Source organism: Panthera tigris, chromosome B1 (assembly GCF_018350195.1).
Source record: "Panthera tigris isolate Pti1 chromosome B1, P.tigris_Pti1_mat1.1, whole genome shotgun sequence".
In the NCBI taxonomy this organism is placed as follows: domain Eukaryota; kingdom Metazoa; phylum Chordata; class Mammalia; order Carnivora; family Felidae; genus Panthera; species Panthera tigris.
This window is the reverse complement of record NC_056663.1, coordinates 21,124,924-21,144,100: the sequence shown is the minus strand read 5'-3', so window position 1 is coordinate 21,144,100 and position 19,177 is coordinate 21,124,924. Positions and strand designations below refer to the sequence as shown.

The window sequence follows — 19,177 nt, the reverse complement described above, 5'->3', positions numbered from 1 at the left end:
AATTATTCAATGCATTACTTATATAAGAAAAGACATTAAATTATGCAGATGAGAAAAAAATCTGAAGTAAAATTTTAAAACCTAACAAAAGAATGTGAGGGCAATGTTCTTTTTTCTTTTATAAATTCTCTGCAACATTCTTATGCTACTTTTATTACTTAAAATATTTAAAAACGTCATAGGGAAACCAACACTGATTTGTAAGCCCATCATTAGGGACAATACAGCATTGGTTCTGCCCCTTCTGCCTCCTTTCCTCTCCATAGGCCTTTCTGTAAACGTAGACACATCTCGCCACATTTCTCTAGGGAAGCCTCTTGGTGACCTTGTGTACCAATCAAGAGTTCAGTGAGTACAGAGAGGAGCTGGTGCCAGACTGCCATCAGAGTCTCTGTGACTTCCCCACTAATCACTCACCACACTATAAAAAGAGCTGACAGGAGAACTTGGCCCTGGCCTGCTCTCCCACCCACTGCCTGGCCATGAGGCCACTGGACTTCTCTGAGTTTCCATTTCCTCAAACATTAGGGGAAGGGTTTGTGTGTCGGGGGGTGGGGGAGGTCTCTAAGTTTCCAAACTTTTTGATTCCGGTGCAGGTAGGAAATGTAGCTGGTAATAACCAGGGGAGACTTGCAAATCTACAGATCTATATCTACAAAGAGCTAAGAAATTAAAGGAGATTAAGTCAGTCATGCTAAGCCACGGGAATCAGGAGTTCACTTGGATTAAGCATCTAGATTTCACTAGATGCCTGCACTCACTCGGTAGTCTCTATTCACATCGCTGAGCTGCCAATAATTACTAGGGAGGCCCATTCGCTTGTATTCTTCGCTGAGATCGATCAGCATCCAGCCCTGTTCTCTTTCTTCTTTATCCAGCTTGGGGTTGAATGAAAAGCAGTATAACTCCTCGTATTTCACTGCAAGAAAAGGGAGAATAAAGCCAAATCAAGCTAAGCCAAAACTAGAACCAAATCTCCCCAGAAGCAGTCTGTCTGGGCTAGAGTACATCAAGAAGCCAGTCCGGCTCCTAGCCCCTTGGGACACCCTCTCCAGGTAGGTACGCCCACCTCCTCCCGACAACACCATGAAGACCTTGGGACAAACCAACTCAACTTTGCAAACGCTTCTTTCCTTTCAGTAACAAGGACTTCTCCACTGTGTGCTTTCTTTAAAGTTTCTTTGGAAGGCAAACATATTCTCCAGACCATACAAGAAATGGAACTTAAAAATTAATTAAGAATGTATGTATCATTAGACATCAAGAACTCAGTTTGTTTATGTATATCGAGCTTGGATTTGGGACGGCTTCTCAGAGGTAGAGAGAGGCCCGGACCACTGCCATATTTTGATGCTCACAATATTCAAAAAAGAAACAGCAACTGAAAGGCTGTGGGATGTAGGGGCACCTGGGAGGCTCAGTCAGTTAAGTGTCTGACTTAGGCTCAGGTCATGATCTCACAGTTCGTGGGTTCAAGCCCCACATCGGACTCTGTGCTGACAGTTCAGAACCTGGAGTCTGATTCAGATTCTGTGTCTTCCTCTCTCTCTGCCCCTCCCCCACTCGTGCTCGCACGCACTCTCTTTCTCTCTCTCTCAAAATAAACATTAAAAAAAAAAAATTTAAAGGGGCGCCTGGGTGGCGCAGTCGGTTAAGCGTCCGACTTCAGCCAGGTCACGATCTCGCGGTCCGTGAGTTCGAGCCCCGCGTCAGGCTCTGGGCTGATGGCTCGGAGCCTGGAGCCTGTTTCAGATTCTGTGTCTCCCTCTCTCTCTGCCCCTCCCCCGTTCATGCTCTGTCTCTCTCTGTTGCAAAAATAAATAAAAAACGTTGAAAAAAAAAAATTAAAAAAAAAAAAATTTAAAGAAAGGCTGTGTAATGTATTTAAGTGTTTGCCCGGAAAACATCTGAACTTTTAGCAAACACATCAACGTCATAATTACAGTGCTCATACAAAATTCATGGGATTAATAAAAAAATCAATTCATTGTGTCAGGCACCCTGGTCATGAAGGGCAAATTTAAGGATGTACGATGAAACTCTCCTCTCAATTCTGCAAGGATGTCTTTGTCTTTGTGTAACACCCTTTCTGCTTGTTAGCCCAAGCTCCACAGCCTTCCCCATCTAAAGCTAAAATTTGATTTTCTTGCTCCAGTCTTGCCCTGTTGAAAGAAGCATTTAGGCCAGTGCTACTCAACAGAAATGTAATGCAAGCCACATATGTCACTTAAAATGCCCTTGAAACCACATTAAAAAACTAAAAAGAAACAATGAAATTAATTTTACTAATATATTTTATTGGTAACCCAATATATGCAAATATTATTTCAATATGTGTGTAATATAGAACTTATTAATATTACATATATCTTGCTTCACAACGTCTTTGAAATTCCATGCTAGCTCCATGTCAAGTGCTCACCGGCCACATGCAGGTGCTGGCTACCATATTGGATAGTGCAGATCCACACATCGCTAGTAAAGAGAAATCATGGCTGATACTCACTAAACCCGTATTTCATTCCAGATTCTGTTCTTAACAAATGTATTAACCTACGATGGGCCTCATTTTCCAGATGAGAAATCTGAGGCAAAAAGTGGTTAAGGAACATCCCCAGGGCCACAGAGCTAATAAATGGGGACTCTGGATTGAAATTAGGCAACCTGACTGTAGAGTGCATTCTCCAAAGCACACGCAGTGCCCGTCTAAGGCAGATCCTTCTCTCTTCTCCCCAGACGGACCACTTTTGTGTCTTTTCTTTCCTTGTTCCATCCTCTTAACCTTCCTCTTTTTTTCCAATAGCTTTTTTTCTCCTCACAGTTTTCTCAGGTCCCCTCATTTATTCCCTAATCTGTTGATGACATTCACATATGGATAATTTAACTGCTCTTCAACATGTGTCTGGAGACCCAGTCAAGGACCTCACCACCAGCAAAAGGCCACAGCAACACACAGGCAGCCTAAGATCTAAACTCGGTTTCAGGCTTGTGATTACCATTGAAATGACTCATCTACATGGAAGAAGAAAGATAAGGGTCATATTTTTCATTAGACATGTAGTCTTTCTTGTAAAAAAAAAAAAAAGCAAACAACTAGAGTGTACCTGTAAGATAAACTATGTTCTAGTTCAGTTTCTCTTGATATCATATATTCTAAACTTCAAACTTTAGAATACAGATGATTTCAATCAATAAGAAAATACACACCTACAGCTATCTGTACAAACACAGAAGAGATGCTCTCAGTAGGAACTGGTTCTTGTAATCTTAGCTTATTGAGCAGACAGCACAAAAAAATTGAGATCCATTTCTGGGAACCAATGGCTCGACACTGACACATCTTTTCCATCTCTCAGTACCATTTTCATGACTCAGGCCTCTGATATCATAATGTTAACCGCAAATGCAATTTGTTTAAGAGGGCAACAGAATCTCTTGAGAAAGCCTCGGTTCCCTCAGTGAAAGCAGAACTTATGAAGACAGGGTTAGTAATGGAAGCTAAGTGCCCTTCGTTAAGTAGTTACAGATAGGTGCAAAGGTAGAAGAAGAAAACCAGTGGAGGACAGAGAGTTTTCTATGTATGGGCTCATGCCTGCTGTCATTGGGAGGAGGCAGAGACACGGTACAGAAAGCAGGAATAACTTAAGGCAGACGTGAACAAGACCATTCGTGAATTCTGAACTGGGAGGCATTAGAATGGGTTACCACTAAAACTGTGAAATGTTTTGTGTTATTTTTTTAAGCAAAAGGGTGATCACTCATACCTCCAGCCCGATGTAAGTTAAAATTCTTCACGAGGGCAAAGAAACCCACATTTTTGTCAACCCAAACTCAGTCTTATTAATGTAGGCAAGCTTCTCACACAAAGGCCAGCCCAGGTGAAGCCTTCAGCTGAGGCCTGCCGGCTCTGAGAAGTTATAAAGTACCATGAACACAGATGCAAACTTTACTGAATCGTTCCCATTCACAACGATCTGTTCCACTCACCTCCATCTTCTGCAAAATACGTAGCAGAATTCTTTTTAAGTTTATTTATTCGTTTTTGAGAGAAAGCAAGAGAGGGGCAGAGAGAGGGGACGAGAGAGAGAATCCCAAGCAGGGTCCACAATGTCCGTGCGGAACCCGACACCAGGCTGAAACTCACAAACGTGTGAGATCATGACCTGAACGGAAACCAAGAGTCAGACACTTAACTGACTGAGCCACCCAGGCACCCCTACCTAGCAGAATTCATAGTCATCAGCAAGTAGGCGAGCTAAAAACAAAAGTAGGGCTACAGAAATCTCTAGTCTTTACAGAATGTGAACTGAAAGAACATACCTGCTTCGGAAAAGTCAGATCCCTCATTTCTCACCTTCGTCTCTTAAAACAGACATGTGATACTCCACTGGCTTCTTACACCATAAGGTCTGAGCCGACACATCCAACATAAAAGGTCTTCTGCTGCTAGTGACAGCAGGTTTCTAAGCCAGGTGCACTGAAGGCCTCTCCCCTACAGCTGCTCCCGTAAGAAGCAAATACCCCACATGTCTTTGCACTGAATGTGCACCTCCAAGCAAAAGAAAAAATTTCAGAAAAAATTATGTAGAAATCATTCGAGCATGTACTTTATTGACCTACTTAAATCTTACAAATGCTAGGCGAAGGCAGATTTGAAGGTTTTTCTATCTATTCAGAAAGAAAAAGGACAATTTCTAAAGTACTACATTAAATTAAGAATGAGTAGCATCGGGGCACCTGGATGGCTCAGTCACTTAAGCATCCGACTCTTGCTTTCGGCTCAGGTCATGATCTCACAGTTCGTGAGTTCAAGCCCCACATCGGGCTCTGTGCTGACAGTGCGGAGCCTGCTTGGGATTCTCTCCCTCTGTCTCTCTCTCCCACTCTCTGCCCCTCCTGCAGTCTCTCTCTCAAAATAAATAAATAAACTTACAAAAATAATAATGGATAGCATCTTGGTCATGTTTCTAGGAAAACCAAATTGGTGTTTCAGGACTTGGCAGGTAGCAAACAAGATGCAGGTTTTGACTGACTCTGTGTCGTTTGAGCACAGCTGTTCATCACGTGCCCCTTAACACAGGGAAGCACTCGTCTCTGCTCTCGGTTCCACACCTATTGCTCTCATTGACGCCTTCGCTCTTAGGTAAGCCCTCTTCCTACTCCCTGGGGAAGATTTACGCCACCAAGTGGCAACTTTCAACTTGGAACCACCAAGCCCACAAATGGCCCAGTCTCTGCACCCCACCTCTGCTCCTTCTCTTCCATAAAAAAGGAAAGGGTGTTCACTCGAGCAGATAAGGCAGCTGTGGGTAAGACAAAGCAATTAGAAAAGGAAGAAAAACAACCTAGTTTGTTGCCCAGGTATCGGGCTAAATGGTTATGAAAACAGAATATTTTAGGGGAAAAAAATGAGGGAAGTATCATGATAGACTAATTGGGAGAAACAAAACGTAACTTAATATTATAATAAAAATACTTTAAAAAGAAAAAGAAAACTTGCAACAACCCATGTAAAACCCGAGTAATACAATTATGTTACTGACTGCTTCCCTTTTGCAAATTTTTTAAAAATTGAAAGGAAAAAACAAACACGAATAGGCATTAGCAGAGTGCGGAGACGGGTCTGGGAAGGGGAAAGTTACAGTCATCAGGAGGACACACACTGTGGGGTTTATCAGAACCAAAAGTAACAGTTGAGAGCTAGCCTGCCCCCAGCCTTCCGCTTCATTCAAGGACCTACATGGAGTTGAAAAACCATTTCAAGTGGGGTCAGGAAAGAACACAGCTACTACTGGACTTCGCAGCTTTAGAAGAAAAATAAGGAAGAGGTGCCTGGTGGCTCAGTCCGTCAGACTCTTGATTTCAGCTCAGGTTATGATCTCACCATTCGTGGGTTCGAGCTCTGCATCAGGCTCTGTGCCAGGCTTGGGATTCTCCCTCTCCCTCTCTCTCTCTGCCCAACCTCAGCTCTCTTTCTCTCTCTCTCTCTCTCAAAAAAAAAAAAAATGAGGAGGAGGAAGACGAGGAGGAGGAGGAAGAAGAAGAGGAGGAGGAAGAGGAAGAAAAGGGGGAGAAAGGGGGAGAAAGAGGGGAAGGGGGAGGAGGGGGAGGAGGAGGAGGAGGAGGAGGAGGAGGAGGAGGAGGAGGAAAAAGATGTCTGCTGTCTATTTTCAACCAACAAGTGTTTGAATTAACCACCAGGGCTATGGAGGCTCTTAGTGGAAAAGAACTTCTAGACTCAGAGATAAGTGTTGTCAATAAAAAGAATATTATAACCGCAGATACTGCATAACAGCAGTGACTTAGACTAGGACATAAAAAGTTAAATTAAGCAAATGAGGGGCACCTGGGTGGCTCAGTAGGTTAAGTGTCTAACTTCGGCTCTGGGCATGATCTCACAACTCATGAGTTCGAGCCTCACCTAAGGCTCTGTGCTGACAGCTCAAGAGTCTGGAGCCTGCTTCAGATTCTATGTCTCTCTCTCTCTCTCTCTCTCTCTCTCTCTCTCTCTCTCTCTCTGTGCCTTCCCTGCTCATACTCTCTCTCTCAAAAATAAATAATAAATATTAAAAATATTTAAATAAAAATAAACTGAGCAAATAAGATGATGTCAGTCATGAGATTTTTTTAAATCATAAAATGTGCAAAAGAATTGGGGACTAAGATGAACTGGAAAAAAAACACTGTAGTTTAGAAAAAATGGTAAAATAAACAAAGAAGATGGTTCAAATGTTAAGGGACCAACCAACACTAATTGATACAAAAATAAACAGCAGAAACAAATTGGAGGAGAGAAGAAGGCACATGGGAAAAATGGAAGCTCTCTGAGAAACAGGGGTCTTTTCATCTGAAAAATATATATCCTTATTGGTACACTGGATCTATTTTTCATTGGGTCAAACCTTTACTTTAACCTAAATTGTTCTTTATTCAGAATTAAAGAGCTTACTGAATTTGGCTACATTAATTTTTCATTCTTACCAATCTGAATTCACACAAAAGACAAACCAGTAAAAGCTCACTAGATTTTTAGTAGTTTGATGTACCCTTATCCCAGAAATCCTAATTCAGTGAGGAGAGGATCTCATGAGCTCTGAAAATATCTCCATCATAGGACTTGACTTAAATGGACTCTGAAACATTTCTTCTTTTGTAAAAAAAAAAAAAAAAAAAAAAAAAGTTCTTTACAGGACCTTGTAGTTTAGTTGTGTGTCCATAAGGGTAGCTGGAAATAGGTGATTTGTGTTGGTGACTAACCAGAGTAACCAAAGAGAGCTACACCGTGCTACTAGGATTCAAAGTATACCACACCCCACCCCACCCCCACACACACCCATTCTGATATACCTAGCGGAGGGGGAAGGTGTATTTTGTAAAAGATCCTGACATAGCTCTGATAAGCCACCCCTACTCCTAGCTGGGACCCCCCCCCACCTTTCCCTACCTCCGCCCAGATCCGAAAGCCTGCTTCCAAGGTTAAAGGCTGTAACGTGTCCTAATTTTAGCCCTGCCTCTCACATTAAACTGTGAAACTCTCTGGGTTCTATTTCACCTTCCCACACTTATTAAAGTACTATGTTTTATGTAAACTGGCATCTCTAATTCCAGCGTTTCAAAATGCTGGTGGCTTTTTAAAAATCTTCTAAGGTAATGGGTTTAATTCAATTAACTACTATCATTTCCTTTCTTGCTCTTTGGCTGTGTTTAACACCTAACTCCCAAACGCCACCTTCAAGAAAGGGTGTGTGTTTTAAAAAGTGAGGCACGCAAAGGTCTTCCTCCCTGGGGGCCCTCACAGTGAGAGTCCTGGCGCTCGCTGTCATCACCGGCCAGAGCCCTCACGGCCACTGTCATCTGCCCTTCCAGCCACTCAGCTCTTTCCCAGTTCTCTGGGCTCTTCCTAAATCCCATTAATCCGGTCAGAGCACAAGTATTATCCAGTACACCCATTAATCAGTGACACAGAAATTGCTGGCACACAATTCTCCTCACAATCCCTGCTGCACGCAACCTCACATACATCTTCCCAGAACTTCTGTTCCAATTATAGTGTACCCTCTAAAAAGTTCAACTGCTTTTCTGACTAACTCTGCAGTTCTCTGCAGCACACGGGGATCAAAGAGCCTCAACCAGCTGCCTTGAAAGGGGAGCGAAGTCGAGGCAAAATGATCAGATTTTGACAGCTCCCTGGCATCATTTTCATTAGACAGCTTTAGTTCTCCATTATCTGCAGATGATATGGTCACATTATCAGAAACGGAGGACCCAGCCAGACCTCTTGCAGTATTGACGATCAAACCTCTTGCCCTGAATCAAAAGCATTTAGCAAAGGAACTGTAAACACGGATCCCATCTCCCTCATCAGTGACTTTGGTGTGACCCTACCACAGACATTGCTCTTATATAAAAGATTTACTTTTACTGAATTCTCCCAGGAAACTCAGACGTCTATTTCTTGTAGGCAAAAGAACAGCACAACCCATACAAGCCACGTAGAGAGACAAGAGACCCTTCTAGAGAAGTGCACAGTAAGCCGTAAGTCTGAAGACCTCAAGCTGAGAGATTGAACAAGAGAGTAACTAACAGCACCTATGTTTCAAATCAACTAAACGTTCTGCCCACAACACTTAAGGAGGTTTCGTTTAAGAGAACCAACATATCCACATGGTGAATATAACTGATGTTAACAAAGGTCCAGTTATACCAACCTTGGGAAACATACATCACCATCAAGAAGCAATAGAAACCAAACCTTGAGGGGTGCCTGGATGGCTCAGTCAGTTAAGCGTCCGACTCTTGGTTTTGGCTCCCATCATTATCTCACAGTTTGTGAGTTCAAGCCTTGGATCGGGCTCTGTGCTAACAGCATGGAGCCTGCTTAGGATTTTCTCTCTCTGTCTCTGTCTCTCTCTGTCTCTGCCCTTACCCTGCTCTCTCTCCCTCTCAAAATAAATAAATAAACTTAAAAAAAAAAAAGAAAGAAACCAAACCTTGAAAGCCCCAAGAGGGGAAAGTGCACTGGAACTGTTTGACATCAATGCTTTCCATACAAAACAATGTGTCAGTTTACCTTAGGCTTTAAGCAAGGTGGCTTGATCATCATAGTATGGGAAGAGCATCATTCTAAGATGATTTCACTCCAAAGGGAAAACATGCTCTAACCCTTCTGCCAAGATAAAGTGAATACTGACAATAATGAAAGACGTTCATATAGTAAACAACTCAGGGGGAACCCCTAAAAGGCAGCGAATCATTCAGAATTATTGGCCTCATCTGAGGACTGGGATAACATATAATTCCTACAACACCATAATTCTTTTTATTTTTTTAATTTAATTTATATTTTTTAATTTACATTCAAGGTAGTTATCATATAGTGCAACAACGATTTCAGGAGTAGATTCCTCGATGCCCCTTACCCATTTAGCCCATCCCCCCTCCCACAACCCCTCCAGTAACCTTCTGTTTGTTCTCCATATTTAAGAGTCTCTTCTGTTTTGTCCCCCTCCCTGTTTTTATATGTATTTCTTGAACATGATTTGTGAACTTGAGAGTGTGCACATATGACACGCAGAGGTCCTCCGCCCTACCTGGCCGAGCAAGGCGTATGAGAGAGATGTACACATCATGGCAGTCTCTTTCCTGCGGTATGATGAGCTGTAACAGCTGAAAGTTCTTGCAGCGAATCAGCAGAGGGCACCCAGTAGCGGCTGTTGCCTGTTTTTCAATGGTGGAAATCTGACTGTGAAGAATCTACGACCAAAAGTTATGTGCATAAGCTAAGCACAAGTAAGTGATAAATGAGCAAGAAATAACACAGATCTCTGAGGCACACAGACAAGAACCACTCCCCAGGCTTTATGTAGCTCAACACCTGCACTCAGATGACAAAACGGAGATGCTCTGGGAAAGATCGGTCTAAACCTATCATTTTTTTTCATTACCAAGCCTTCTGCTATCCGGGCTAAGTATTTGGAGCAAAGTACTCAGCATATAATTTTGTACAAGACCAGGTAAGGGAACACTGTGGTGGTCAAATGCTGAATGCGCTTACCAGCTAAAATTAAATAAGGTCATGAGAAGTTAGTAAAATAAACCTTGCAATCGACAGAAGTTAGAGATGGCCCCGCTGGGAGGTGCCACCATGCTCCTAAATTCCACATGGAATGCTCAAGTTCAATAGCAACTTGAGACTGTTGTTTTCTAAGCTGCCGGTGGCCAAGTAGGCTGCAGAAGAGATTTATGTTAAAGAAAATCATGCTGAAGTACATCTCTCTGGTGTTTTGCCGGGAGGGGGTCTCTGCCCCACCCTCAATGGCAGCATTCGTAACTTTTTGTTGTTGTTATTCGAGTACAGCTGACACACACACTGTTACATTAGTTCCAGGGGTACAATATAGCGACTCATCAGCTCTACACATTATACTGCATTCACAAGTGTAGTTAGGATCCGCCATCATTCTTCCCCGCTAAGTAATGCCTGCCCCCTTCTGCTCAAAATGCAACATCTATGCAATACAGAACAGGGAAAAATCTACAATTCAGGGATTCTGGTTCCAGTCATAATGTCCTGGTCGGGTGGTTATATAAAATAAGAGGTATCGAACGGTCTCATTATTAAGTAGCAGAAATACCTGCCAAGAGGACTCTTCCCTAGCTTTTCTTTTCTTCTCTTTTGAATTATCAGAAAAGTGGAGACAATATAATAAAATGACTAAACGGCCTGCACAACTGGAACCTACAGATAAAATGTATTGCAAATAAAGCACTACATAAATGTTGTATCTGGCACTGATTATTCTCGAATGTCTACTTAACAGCTGTGACATGAAGCATTTATATCTCTGGCTATTTCTGTCTTTGATGACGTTCAAATAATTAGTGTTTACAATGAATAAGTAGATCAAGTGGATTCGACTCTGTGCAGAAAAAAGCAAAGCTGACCTTCCAAAAACAGTTCTCTGAACACCCAAGGCCAAAAGCCCACCCACCTCACCCTGAGGCCAAACAAAAGAATGGAGGATCAAACTTGTTACATTAAACAATAGAAAACACGTAAAGCCAAAAATAAAGACTGCATACCCATGTTTCTTTTCTGGTGTCAGGTGCATTTTCCACGAATATTACATGAGTAGCCGTCAAATACAAAGTACCTAGGGCTGCTTTTTTAGAAGATATTCGATCTACCAAGCGGACATTTTCGACCTAGAGAAATCATTTTGACAGAGTTATAATAAAGCAAAACACTATTCATCAAGATTAATAGTAAGTAGGTAATCCTGTGTTTAATCCAAAATATAATTTTGAGAACTTTCCCCCTTTACTTAGACCTCAGACATGTTTCTGTATATCAAAAGATTAAAATTCACCAATTACTTAAAATATAATTTTAAATGTACCACAGATTTATAGACCTGTTCTTTAAGAATACCCTTTCCGTATTTTAAGTAAGTCAGCATTTTTAATTCAGTATATAATTCTAATTTAAAGCAGGATGTGTGTGCATCAAAGTTCTGATTTTTACAATAACCATGTATGAATTATGCCTATTAAAAGGACAGTAATGTATTTCCCTATGTATTTCTCCATAGTAGAAATGGCCTCAAAGCAGTTTGCTTCCACATAAACTAGCAAGAAAATCACATATGGGAGCAAAAAGTATCCAAGGAATGTGCTGCATGTTTACAAAGAACACCTATCAAATTAAGATGCTCACTTTCATTTATAATAAAATGTCTCTAATAAATGGAAGTTTTACCACCGACCTTCGAATGGTTAAAGATTTCTGGAAACAATTTTTATCAAGTATACCTCTCATAAGCAGAGCAGCTTCAAGGATATGTGCAGTGGGATCATTCCAGCATGAAATAGAATGGAAATTCTAAGACAACCTCTACAGGGCAATAAAACCTGAAGGAACTATGACTAACAAGCAGAGACACCACAACCACCCGATGCACATTCCTGTAATGATGGCAGCTTGGCAATGCCACTTACTACTTCCCAGGATCAACCTTCTACAGACACTGGCTCAGCTCTCACCCCCCAAGTCAGGATGGTTACTCGATTCTGTGAGGCAGCTTCAGGAACTAGTAAATCATACTGGCTCCAGTCTTCAGTCTAAAATGGACGCTGGGGCCCTGCTGTATTTGGGGAGCACAGAGCTTCCCAGCTGCTCCAGGGAAGACCTAGACCTAGGGGGGTACCAGACCTAACAATCACTCCTCAGGACACCCAAGTCAAACAGCACTCGAGACGCTCCACTGCCCCACTCTTCTCTGAGCCCTGGAACCAAACCAGCCTTCCTACCCTACTTCTTCCCAGTTTTCATTCTTAAATAAAGAATGAGGTATTTAAAATATTCTTTTATTCATACGATTTAGCCAGAGGTGGTGGCATGAGTCCTGAGGCCTTGTGAAGGCCTATGGATGTTAAAGATGCTAGTTCAACAACAGGGTCTTAACCGACCAGCTCATAGTTGTAAAAAGTATTTCTTCTGTTACTCTGTTACTGATATGCTCCACATTCTTTTTTTTTTTTTTTTTTAATTTTTTTTTTTTAACATTTATTTATTTTTGAGATAGAGACAGAGCATGAACGGGGGAGGGTCAAAGAGAGAGGGAGACACAGAATCTGAAACAGGCTCCAGGCTCTGAGCAGTCAGCACAGAGCCCAACGTGGGGCTCGAACCCACGGACAGTGAGATCGTGACCTGAGCCGAAGTCGGCCGCTTAACCGACTGAGCCACCCAGGCGCCCCTTTTCTTTTTTTTTTTTAATTAATTAATTTATTTATTTTGAGAGAGAGACAGCACAAGCCAGAAGGAGCGGGGGATGGGGGCAGAGAGAATCCCAAGCAGGCTCCACGCTGTCAGCACAGAGTCCAATGGGGGGCTCAAACCCACGAATTGTGAGATCATGACCGGAGACGAACCCAAGAATCGGACGCTCAGCTGACTGAGCCATCCAGGCACCCCTGATATGTTCCACATTCTTCCACTTGGTTATTCCTCATTGTATCTCTTTTGTAAATGGTCTTCATATCATTAGTTTACTTTCCTACTAAGTGATCATCGTTTCTTATGTATTCATAAAAATTGTTTATATTAATAAGGACAGTAGCCTACAGCCTAATTTTTATTTGTGTGTTTTACAACTTTCTCTTTACCCAATTCTTTTACTGCTAGTTATTTTTTTCAGTGAAGTCTCTTGGATGCTCCTTGGTAGACAGGAATCTTTTCTGGTAATAATTTGTTTCTTCTTTTCTGATATTCATACATCTTTTCCTTTCCTTGTTTCATGGCATTAACCAGAAACTTCGACTAATACTAAATAGCAGTGACAATAGTCACTCATGTTTTCATTTCTTTTTTTTTTTTTTTAGTAACATCTTTATTGAGATTTAATTCACATTCCATATAATTCACCTACTGAAAGTGTGCTGGTCAGTGGTTTGTAATATATTCACAGCCTTACGCAACCATTACCACAATCAATTTTAAAACATTTTCATCACCCAAAGAGAAACGCTGTACCCACTAGCAGCCACTCTTCATTTCTTCCCCAACCATCAACCTACTTTCCATCTCCAGGGATTTGCCTATTCTGGACAGTGCATATAAAGAGAACCCTACAGTATGTTGTATTTTGTGACTGGTTTCCTTCACTTAGCATCATGTTTTCAATCCATGTTTCAATCCAAGTTGATCCATGTAGAATATATCAGTACTTTGTTTCCTTTTATTGCCAAATAATATTTCATTATATAGATATGGATATGTCACATTTATATTTCTCCACTTGTCAGTTGATGGACATTTGGGTTGTTTCTACCTTTTGGTTATTATGAATAGTGCTGCTTTGAACATTCTTGTACAAGCTTTTGTGAGGAAATTCATTTTCATTTCTCTTGGGTACACACAGGTACACGCACACACACACACAATACACACACACCTAGGAATGGAATTACTATGTCATACGGTAACTCTGCTTAACATTTTTTTTTCTGCTTAACATTTTAAGGAACTCGCACATTATTGTCCAAAGCAGGTGTACCATTTTACATTCCTATTACCAATGTACGAAGGTTCCAATTTTTCCACATCCTCGACAACACTTTTTATAATCTTTTTTACTATATCCATCCTAGTAGGTAAAAGAAAGCATCTCATTGTGATTTTGATTTGCATTTCCCTGACGATTAATGATGTTGAGCATCTTTTCATGTACTCCTATGTTTTTAATGGAAACACTTCCAATACTTCACCACTGAGTTTGATGATTTGTTTTATCACATTGTGGAAGTGACCTATTCTTAGTTTACTAAGAATTTTGATTTTTGAACATCAGGAATGAACAGTGTGCTTTCTAAATACATATTTGGATGAATATTTTGCTTTTACTTTAGTCCTATATAACCAATAATAGCAATACATTCCTTAATCTTTAAAGAAGTCTTGGATTCTTAGAAATGGTGTTTTAACTTTTCTTATATTTTACCACCTATAACCGTTTTGTTTTCTGTTATGTCTTTGCATCTGTGCTTTTAAGGGAGACTGACACGTACCAGCCTATTTGTTCTACTTTTATCAGGTGAATTCATCATGGTTATGATGACACTCATTAATCTGGAAGATTAATACACAACAACTTACTAATCATTTTTTGAAGCAAATACAGGCACTTCTTTATACATAAATAATTCTTTAATTATTCTTTCAATTTCTTATGTGGTTATGTATCGACTCAACGTTACCTTTTTAAAGATTTTTTTTTTAAAAGTAATCTCTGCACCCAACGTGGACCTTAAATTCACAATCCTAAGATCAAGACTCACATGCTCCACCAACTAAGCCAGCCAGGTACCCCTCAGTGTTACCATTTTTTACTAAATCTCATTTTGACATCTATTTTCTTCACAAGTTATCTTCTAATTGCGGTTGCCAAATTCTCATAATCTTTTAATTCCTACCTACGGATGAATCCCTCCCTCTTAATCCTTTCTCTCATTCCTAAATTGTGAATTGTTTTTACCTTCTTGTGATTAGATAGGCAAAGGGTTTTCTTCAAAGTAACAGGTCTTGGATTTATAGATTTAATAACTTTTTTCTGTTTAATTTCTGCTCCTTTGTTAGTAATATTGCAGCTTTCCTTGGTATATCACGTGGCTTTGTTTCTTTGTTCATTTCTAAACTCTCAGGTTTAAGAGTCCACTCATTGTCATTCTTTTTATTTAATAACAAGCCTTTAAGTCCAATCATTTCCCTCCAAGTAAATCTTTGGCTGCACCTTATGAGTTTTATTTGTAGTAGTATTCTTCTTCCTTTCCAGAAGAGTCTAAAACTGCATTTTTTTTATTGCTTCTTTGACCCAGGAGTATTTAAGGAGATTATTTTTCAACTCCCAAAAGATCAGATTATTTTATTTGAACTGTTGTCGTTAAAGGCTCTATTCTGAACTAACTACAAGAAGTATCTTATGGAAGAGAGTTGTGGGAGAAGAAAAGCAAGGGGATTTATTATTTTTGGAACACTTCTATGGGAAAATACTGATTTGCATGCTAAAATATAAGTACCTAAATTAAGTGGAGGTTCAGGGGTGACACATCAGTTAGCAGTATCTAAATACGGAATGTAAATAATTTTCCCTGCCCTTCAGACTATGGAGACAAAACTTTATTGGGATGATCATGTGGAACATAGGATAATATTCTGAGGCAAAAATATTTAGTATGGATTATTCTCTCCATAGAAGTGAAGGAAGCTATACCACTTAGATTATTTTTAGAAAACCTCGGTGAAACAGAATGAGGTTGACAGATGGTGGCAGATTAGAATACTTAATGAGATTTTTTCTGTGTCTTTTTGTTAACTTTGGCTGCTGTTGCAGGAAAATTACATTTCAAAATTTGGCAACAGTTCTTAAAGGTCCCATCACTGTTAAAAGTAATTTCGAAGTACAGGGAGAAAAAAAGAAACAAAAAAAACAATGAAGGAAACAAGATGAGCCTAATTTCCCAGTGATCTGTAACAACAAAATAAATGAGCAATAAAAATTAAAATTCAGTTGTCTGAGAAATTCTGTGATGGGGAGGGCACTGCTCAGGGGGCCATCACATGGTTTATGCTAAGATAGCCAGAACATTCTTGACTGGAACTCTAGAGTCAGTCAACTGTAGATTAAATGAAACAAATCTTAAGAGTTTGGGCACCATCCTGACAACCCACTGGTTCAATAACTCTGCCCCACTGTTCAGCTAAGTTAATTCTATCTTATTTAGACATGTTATAAGCTGTATGGTAATAAGGCCTATTTCGTGTCTGGACCGACAGGACTCAGGAGACTATCAGCTTCTCTGGACAAAGTGGTTACAATTCATTTGTGTGCTCCCAGGAACACCATGTTTAAGAGACACTAGGTATTCATGCTCTGTGAACAGTAGTTCATCTATGCAAAACATCTGACAGTGTATCATTAATCCTTGGGTGTGCATTTTTCGCATTCTGACATTTCTGAAAACGGAATATGTCTTACGGTTAATGGGTAAGAAGCCATTGTGTCATTTTAAGTGACAGTGCTTCTGCCTTTCTTTTTGAGATACAACATCTTGGTGCATTTTGTCATCTCTAATGTCTTGGATTTGCTGAAGTGCAGTTAAGTTTGTGGTCACTGACACATAAGTGATGCTTGAAACCATGAGACCCAAAGAGGTTACCCAGGAGAACATGCAGAGTGAGAAAAGAAGAAATCTGAGGAAATCCAACCTTTAAAGTTCTGATACAAGGCGATGAATCAGAAAAACAAACTAGACAGGAATCCAGACGGAGGAGGAAAGTCAGGAGATCGTGCTGTCATGGAAACGTGCAGCGGAAATGGTTTAAGAGAAGGGAAGTGTCCATTCCCAGGGCGGCTGAGACATCAAGTAAGGCAAGACGTGTAAAATGCCCAATGGGCTCAGTAACGTGGAAGACGCTGGTAACCTGAGCAGGCGTGGTCCTGGGAGCACGGAGATCTGGGAGCCGTAACACAGCAGCAGAAGGAGTGAACTCCACAGTAGTTGAGAAAGTAGAGACTCTCCTCCTTGTAGAAGGAAGGATGGGACCAGGCAGAAGGCACAGCGGGATAGCCTGACCACTGGGACGCCATCCTCCAAAGCACAGGAGGAGCCTTCCAGAAGCAACCGGCATGTCAAGACATGTTAAAGAAAGAATCTTGTTGTGTTGCCAAAGAGGGGGCATCTGGAGTTGTGATACACACAGGAAATATCAACAACTCCCATTAGGGGTTGAGAGAACTTGAGAGGAGTTGAGAACTTGAGAGAAATACATTTTTTTACGTTTATTTTAGTTATTTATTTTGAGAGAGAGAATGAATGAATGAATGAATCCCAAGCAGGCTCCGCACTGTCAGTGCAAAGTCTGACACAGGGCTCAAACTCAGAAACTGTGAGACTGTGACCTGAGCTGAAATCCAGAGTCAGCTGCTTAACTGACTGATCCACCCAGGCACCTCACGAGAAACACATTTTAAAGGATCAGAAAAAGAAGATGAGGCTCATTGGGCAAGGATTCATTTATCCTGCTAATACTGAAGTCTTCCCCAATCCTACAAAGGATTCTCCCTGAGCTTTTAAAAATGGTCTTTTTTAAAAAAAATTATGAAACGTACTTATTTACATAATGTTCAAAGATTCAGAAGTATAGAAGGAAGGGAAGAAAATCACCCATAGTCCCATAATCCAAACACAAGCACTTTTAATCTTTCAGTGTATTTTAGACAATATTTATACCTCATTTTAAGCATTATTTGATTAGGTAGTGAAGGGCCAGAAGAAATAATCGCAGGGACAGGAAAGAAAAGTCTCATCTCAGTCTTTTGCTTTCCTGAACCTCGCCTTTGCCCCAGATCTTCAGGAGCGTTGCTATGCACCATGATGTGTTGGTGGGCTGGGCGGGGGCTGTGTAGCTAGACCTGGGGCAGGTTGTAATTCTGCGCAGCGGGGGCAGGGAGCACAGACGCATGAGCCGATGCTGAGACAACCTCGGCTCTGACTCCCTCGGTGGGAGCAGGGAGTGGGGGCCGGAGGGGACTGTGGAAATGCAAACCTCCATGGGAATTGGCAGAAATTCCAGGGAGAGTTTTGGACTTCCGAAGGGAAAAGAATGGGAGTGTTCAAAATAGCCTTCCCGATAGTTCATGGATCAGGCCAATCTCAGCTGTCATTTGGTTTATGTCAAAAATTACCAAAATAATAATAATAAAAATAATAAATATTTTTAGAGTACTTACTCTATTGCCATGAATTGGGCTGTCCCTTTGCAGAAGTGACTTCAGTTAATCCCCACAGTAACCCCATAGGTTAGGTCCTTACATAATCCCCAGTTCACAGTTACTGGGGACCAGTTTCCCCAGGCCACTCAGGCGATCTGCCGAGCCAGAGCCCAAGTTCATTGTTCATCGAGGCTGTGGGCACCAGTGAATGCCTCTGAGATCATTTTAGTCCTGTTCTTCAAAATTAATATATGTTGGATAATCGATACACGATTATTTTAACCAATTTTATACATGAAAATTAGTATCTGAAAATTGAGGGCTTTAAGACAAAATTAAACTATAAAACCATATTCACAAGAATATTCTTGTGAATCAGCATATTCTTTGAGATAAACCCAAAGACGGACACCGTGTGCAGGGAATACAAGGGTCCCAACGCGGGCCTGAGGAGGTTTTCCGCGTTTTCAGGACGAATACAAAACAGACTACAGAACATCCAATCCCATCCAACAACATGCCTGTGTGTAGCACCAGGTTCAGCCGTAAGAAGAACAAAACGGTGAATAAGAGTGAGCCTTTGTCTGTCCTTACAGGCTCAATGGAAGAGACTGTGCCCCAGTTTAACAGCCTTTTCATTCCCATCCCTGCTCTGCTGGCTTTAGATTGAGGGAGGAAAAAAGATTTCATCAGTTTTTCTAGGCCAAGGCTGAAAAGCTTCAGTGACAACCCTGGGCCCTACCATGTCGTCAGTGCCAGGTCCGAAACAGGACACCCGGATGCAGAACACACGTCCGGCTCGGTCCTTCCCTCGCCGCCTGGGGATCCGGGGGACCTTGTAAATCGCTGAGACGCGGAGCCTCTCTTCAGCAAGTCTCCATCACACCATCTAATTTCAATTTTGA

The 19,177-nt window shown here is 41.1% G+C and overlaps 1 protein-coding gene across 1 annotated transcript in view; it reads right to left on the bottom strand.

Annotated features, from left to right (window-relative positions):
• The window catches only part of MTMR7 (myotubularin related protein 7), a 112,906-nt gene that overhangs the window by 60,682 nt on the left and 33,047 nt on the right, over positions 1-19,177 (bottom strand). The window contains exons 2-4 of the mRNA XM_007098965.3: positions 11,083-11,205; positions 9,591-9,753; positions 762-919 (exon numbers count right to left, since the gene is read on the bottom strand). Coding sequence (XP_007099027.2) covers positions 762-919; positions 9,591-9,753; positions 11,083-11,205 — 444 coding nt within the window. The remainder of the gene's footprint in view (positions 1-761; positions 920-9,590; positions 9,754-11,082; positions 11,206-19,177) is intronic.